Source organism: Amia ocellicauda, chromosome 5, assembly GCF_036373705.1.
Source record: "Amia ocellicauda isolate fAmiCal2 chromosome 5, fAmiCal2.hap1, whole genome shotgun sequence".
In the NCBI taxonomy this organism is placed as follows: domain Eukaryota; kingdom Metazoa; phylum Chordata; class Actinopteri; order Amiiformes; family Amiidae; genus Amia; species Amia ocellicauda.
This window is the reverse complement of record NC_089854.1, coordinates 589,122-595,245: the sequence shown is the minus strand read 5'-3', so window position 1 is coordinate 595,245 and position 6,124 is coordinate 589,122. Positions and strand designations below refer to the sequence as shown.

Here is a 6,124-nt window from a genome sequence, read left to right as displayed (position 1 = left end):
AACCCAAGTTAAAGCTGACCCAGTGGCTCCACAGTGTTTGGAGTTTAATTAATTATTACAATGATGTCACGTCACACAGAAGTGTTGCCAGATGAGTAAACAGGCGGCGCAGGGAGTGTTGATCTGTCCTCTTCCGCCCCCGTGTGACTCTGCTTGGGAACTGCAGTCGCCTCATCGTCAGGCACTGATCCAAGCCTTTTCAATCCGACAACAAACCAACAGTCTGTACGGTTAGTGTTTGCTTGTGTGTGTGTGTACAGTGTGTGTGTGTGTGTGTGTGTACAGTGTGTGGGTGTCTGTACAGTGAGTGTTTGTGTTTGTGTGCGTGTGTGTGTGTGTGTACAGTGTGTGCATCTGTACAGTGTGTACAGTGTGTGTGTGTCTGTACAATGAGTGTGTGTGTGTCTGTACAGTGAGTGTTTGTGTGTGTACAGTGTGTGTATATTGTGAGTGTGTGTGTGTGTGTGTGTGTGTGTGTGTACAGTGTGTGTGCATCTGTACAGTGTGTACAGTGTGTGTGTCTGTACAGTGAGTGTTTGTGTGTGTACAGTGTGTGTATATTGTGAGTGTGAGTGTGTGTGTGTGTGTGTGTGTGTGTGTGTGTGTGTGTGTGTGTACAGTGTGTGCATCTGTACAGTGTGTACAGTGTGTGTGTGTCTGTACAGTGAGTGTTTGTGTGTGTACAGTGTGTGTATATTGTGAGTGTGAGTGTGTGTGTGTGTGTGTGTGTGTGTGTGTGTGTGTGTGTGTGTGTACAGTGTGTGCATCTGTACAGTGTGTACAGTGTGTGTGTGTCTGTACAATGAGTGTGTGTGTGTTTGTACAGTGAGTGTTTGTGTGTGTACAGTGTGTGTATATTGTGAGTGTGTGTGTGTGTGTGTACAGTGTGTGAGTGACGGGGGTTCACAGTGCTGTCAGTACCTGCACAGCTCAACACCAGAAGCCGCCTGGCCAGGGTCCCTAAAGGCAACGCACACAGGTCAGAGGTCAGAGGTCAGGGGTCAGTCTCACAGTATAGTTACTGAATTCATACACACAAACAGACATAAACACACATAATAATTGCACACACACACACATATATACTCACATTCACACAAACTCTCTGAGGTGCTGTTGGCCTTTCTGTCCACCAGGTGGCATTGAACATTTTTTAACTTTTTTCTTTCTTTCATTCTTTTTCTTTCTTTCTTTTCTCGAGGGGGGTGGAGTGGGGGGGACTTGGCAGGCTCCATTCTTCGCTCTTATTTTCCTCCCCCTTTCCCAAGAGAGCAGCCAGTCCTCTGTGTGGGGTCCAGCAGTGCACTGTCGGCTCCGGCTCCAGAAGCACAGATCCGGTACAGGTCCAGCCCGGCTCAGCCCAGCGCCTCGGCTACACAGCAGCTCCCCCCGGACCAGCGTCTTCACACGGCCACTGAACACACACAGAAATCTCAACCACCGTTTAATCCGATGCATCCGAGTTCCTCGTCTTAAAGAAGAGAAACAGCAAAACAAAACCTGGTCACATCCGTGGAGAGACTTCACATCCATCGCAGAGGGACGGGCGACAGGGGACAAGGAACGAGGAACAAGAGAGGGAGAGAGAGAGAGAGAGAGTGAGAGAAAGGGAGATACAGAGAGAGCGGAGAGAGGGAGTGAATACACACACACACACAGACAGAGAAAGAGAGAGGGCAATGCTTCCCAGCGTCACTCTGCTGCTGCTGCTTTTGAGGACTCAGCTGGCAGAGTCCAGGCAGCCGCCCCAGACCGGCGGGGAAGGAGAGGAGCTGGGGGTGGCAGCCTTGCCCCCGGCCAGGGCAGAGGCAGGAGAGGGCCCGGATGCCTTCTCTACGGAGGGTTTGGAGAAGTGGGATGGGGGTCCCATCCAGCCAGACGCGGGGCGCCGGGCCGTGGGACGCAGGGTCCCCCGGGGGGCGAAGGATGGTGCGTCCAGGAAAGCGCCCCCCCAGCCCCCGCCCTTCAGCCATCGCTACCCACGACCCTTCGACCCCAACGACTACTTCACCACCCCCCGTGCCACGCAGCCCAATGGCACCCAGGCCGAGGGGACATCCCCGGACACGGTCAGCGCTGGGGCCCCTCTGGACGGCCCCCGCAACGGCAGCGAGAAGGGCACGACCCGCCTGCACAACCCGCTGTACCCTGTGACCGACGGCTCCTACAGCGCCTACGCCGTCATGTTCCTGTCGCTGGTGGTGTTCGCCGTGGGCATCGTGGGCAACCTGGCCGTCATGTGTGTTGTCTGGCACAACTACTACATGAAGAGCGCCTGGAACTGCATCCTGGCCAGCCTGGCCTTCTGGGACTTCCTGGTGCTGTTCTTCTGCCTGCCGGTTGTCATCTTCCATGAGATCACCAAGAGGAGGCTGCTGGGGGACCTGTCCTGCAAGGTGGTGCCCTACCTAGAGGTGAGGCTGCTTCTCTCCTTCTCCCCTTCTCCCGCTGTCCTTCTCTCATCCTCTCCTCCTCCCGCTCCACTGTGCCGTCCTGCTCGCCCCGGATTAATAGTACTAGATCTGTGGATGGATAGATCAGATGCCAATATCTACAACAATCCACTGCAATGGTTGTTCAAAGCCCAGCTGTAGATTTCCTCCGTACTGTTGTTTTGTGTTTATTCTCCCAGTGTGGGACATCTATTTGGTTGTCTTTGAATAGCAGTGTGGTGCAGAGATAGACAGACAGATAGACACATCATAAACACAGTGTGTAAGTATAAGTTACACTTGTGGGGGTAGAGAGCACTGTTCCCACAGGGCCAGGCAGGGAGGGAGACTCTAGTAGCTGGAGAATAGTAAAAAACAATGTCAATAATGAGACATAAACATCTGGAAATGGTGGCAAGCAGCTGGGATGCTGTGAGCTCTGCCCTGTTTCAGCCAGCGCCCCGACCTCCCCCACCCACCACCGCCGAGTCTGGTCGATTGTCATGCAGATGAGCTCCCGGCCCCACTGTCTGCAGGGCTGCAGCGCCGCGGCTCAGGGCAGGGTGGTGTGGGGCGGTGGGTCAGGTGGCGTCTCAGTGGGACCCCAGGGAAAAGGGTCCCCTGTGGGTGACAGACAGACAGATGGACAGTTGTGGATAATAACACGTGTGAGAATGAGAAAGCGTTATCCTGCACAGAACCCAGTCTTGGTCTCACACCTGGAGATGGAGAAGATGTGATCGGTTCAAAATCCTAAAGCTCTGAGGGGCAGAATGACCTTATCACCTCCTTACTGAAGCCTGCATGTCCTCGCTGTGCTGTGCTGTGCTGTGCTGTGCTGTATGTTACATGCTATGCTGTGTTTGCAGGTGACCTCCCTGGGCGTGACCACCTTCAGCCTGTGCGCTCTGGGCATCGACCGCTTCCACGCCGCCACCACCACCCAGCCCAAGTCGCGGCCCGTGGAGCAGTGCCAGTCCATTCTGGCCAAGCTGGCAGTGATCTGGGTGGGCTCCATGATCCTGGCGGTGCCCGAGCTTCTGCTGTGGCAGCTGGACCAGGACACCTCGCCATTGACCGGCGCCCTGGTGGACGCCTGCGCCATGAAGCCGGCGGCCAGCCTGCCCGAGTCCGTGTACTCCCTGGTGCTCACCTACCACGATGCCCGCATGTGGTGGTACTTCGGCTGCTATTTCTGCCTGCCCGTGCTGTTCACGCTCACCTGCCAGCTCATTACACGGCGCATCAGCAATGTGGGCAAGAAGCCAGAGGCCCGCGGCTCGCCCCGGAAGCACGAGCAGGCAGATGGGCAGCTGAACGGCACGGTGGTTGCGCTGGCGGTGGTGTATGGCGTGTGCGCTCTGCCTGAGAATGTTTGCAGCATCGCCCTGGCCTACCTCTCAGCAGAGGTGTCGGCGCCCACCGCCGCGCTGCTCTTCCTCATCAACCAGTTCTTCCTGTTCTTCAAGTCATCGGTGACACCGGTGCTGCTGCTGTGCCTGTGCAAGGCGCTGGGCCAGGCCTTCATGGACTGCTGCTGCTGCTGCTGCGAGGAGTGCGGCGTGGACGGGCCCCCCGGCAGTGCCACCGGCACCGGCAAGCTGAAGAGCAGCGAGGTGTCCTCCTCCATGTTCTTCGACAAGCCCAAGGACGGCACCTCCATCCTGGCCCTCGGCACGCCCTGCTAGAGCACCCCCCCACCCCCTCGGCACGCCCCATTAGACCCCCAGCCCCCCATTCGGGACACAACCCCCAGTAGGGAGTAAGCGCTGAACACCCGGACATGCTTCAGTGTCACCGCAGAGCCAGGGGAATGGGGGGGTGAGGGCCTATCGACCCACCTGCCGACTGACACCCCCCCAGGCCAGTGTCTGTCCAGCATGGACCCCCGACCTGCTCTGGACCCCCACCGGACTGTTTTTTATGGACAATCGTGACAGATATGTTGCTTTACTGTGCTTGTAATGTCTTTCTCTTGACTAAGAAGGACGTAGATTAGAGTTTAGCCAATGTAACCCATTTTGTCATTAGTGTTTGTGTGTTGATGTCCAGCATGTGGAGTTTGGGGGGACACGATGTCACTGCAGATGTGGGGGGGGGCGCAATTCTGTTTTGTGAACTGAGAACAATAACGTTGTTGTAAATATGTTTGACCACTTAACAGTAGAGCAGAGTCTCCGTCTCTCCGCTTCGCTCCCGAACATGGAGGAAAACAGTCATGTCGTTTGTGTAGACCTGTTTTCCAGTAAAGCGGTTGTAAGCGCTCTTGCTGCTCCCACTGCTCCCCTGTCTCTGTGTCCCAAGATCGGATCGGGGGGGTCAAGAAACGTCCTCTTCCTCCTCTATCATTATCATCGCTATATTCCTGCCCCTGGCTGCAGTGCAGCATCTCGGCACTCGCACCCCCACAGAGCCGCGGCCGCAGTGGGGGGGATCTGCGCTCACAAGGCCGCCATTGTATCCCCCCCCCCCGCTCCCCCCCCGTCCCGTCCGTCTCCCTGCATGTCAATTCCCCTGTGACGGGAGGGGGTTGCTAGGCTACCTGCACTCTCTGAAATCCAAGTCTGCGCTTCGAGCCGAGTCCGGCCGGGGCCCCTTCTTTTCTTCGGTTTTCTCTTTCTTGTTGTTTGTCTCTCCTCCTCTTTGGGGAGCTCGTCACCATGGCGATGGAGTGCTTGCTTTTGTTCCTGGGGAAGAGAGAGAGAGTTCAATTCAGCGTGAGTGAACCCCCCAACACAACACTGAGAACGAGGGGGAGGTTAGGCACAATACTTGGCTGTGGAGCTCGGAAAGTCATTATCAGGCATCACCTCCCCTCTCCCAGTTCCTCTCTTTCTCTCCCTCTCCCAGTTCTCTTTCTCTTTCCCAGTCCCACTCTCTCTCTCTGCCTGTCTCTCTCTCTCATTTTGTGATGGTCAGGCAGTGCCTCCACTGTGATCCGAGTGCCGTGCCACTGCTCAGATGCTCTCGAAGGCCAGAGTGAGGCAGTGGTGCTTCTTATTCGTAATAGTTATCTTCTGCTGTAAAGAGAGTCGATTTCATGTTTTTGGTTTAATAAAGTGATTTGTAAAACCCAAAAGTCTCTGTTGCTCTTTCTCTCCACATCAGCAACCTCAAAAACAAGGAAACCACCAGACAAACAAAGTGATTGTGTTGCCCCCTCCATTCAGCCGTTTCCAGCAAGCGAGGAGCACAAGCGCGCAGCCCACCAGTGCGTTGTGTAATGTTAAACTCTGTGCCCGGCCGTCACCCAGTTCAGCGCTTCGCAGCCCAGCCAGATCCGTCGGCGTCTGTGGAAACGGCCGATGCATTTCAGCTGCCCTCGAGTCGCACTGCTCCCCGGCCCACCTGCGTTCTGCAACTCTCACCGGCAGGGCGGGGGGGCTGCTCCAGCTGATGGTAGTCAGTAATACCGGTGCAGCACCACGGTGTCAGCTGGGGCCTGGGAGAGGGGACGGGGCTTTGTGGAGCGCTGACTTCCTGAGCCAGTCTTGTTTGCCAGCTTCACAAGGCGGGGGGAGCAGTTTCTTTCCCTTTTTCTTTCTTTCATTTTTTTTCCCACCCCCATTTATTTCTTTCCCAGCTCTTGTGCTAGTTGAGTTTCTCTCACCCCAGAGGGAGGACTGGGAAGGAGAAAGATGAAAGACCCTGACAGAGCCCCCCCACACACACTCCTCCCCTCGGGGGGGCTC

General features: G+C 55.9%; 1 protein-coding gene across 1 annotated transcript; it reads left to right on the top strand.

Moving 5' to 3' along the window:
- The first annotated feature begins 1,275 nt into the window (after positions 1–1,275).
- Positions 1,276–5,511, top strand: LOC136749109 (G-protein coupled receptor 37-like 1). The gene is made up of 2 exons (XM_066703068.1): positions 1,276–2,414; positions 3,302–5,511. The coding sequence occupies exons 1-2, from the start codon at positions 1,680–1,682 to the stop codon at positions 4,118–4,120; spliced, it is 1,554 nt and encodes a 517-aa protein (XP_066559165.1). The 5' UTR covers positions 1,276–1,679; the 3' UTR covers positions 4,121–5,511.
- The last annotated feature ends 613 nt before the right edge of the window (positions 5,512–6,124 follow it).

Excerpts from the sequence above, each read along its gene's own strand:
- LOC136749109 (XM_066703068.1), top strand. The coding sequence starts at position 1,680 with ATGCTTCCCAGCGTCACTCTGCTGCTGCTGCTTTTGAGGACTCAGCTG. Across the intron at positions 2,415-3,301 it reads AGGTGGTGCCCTACCTAGAG|GTGACCTCCCTGGGCGTGAC; the intron begins GTGAGGCTGCTT and ends CTGTGTTTGCAG.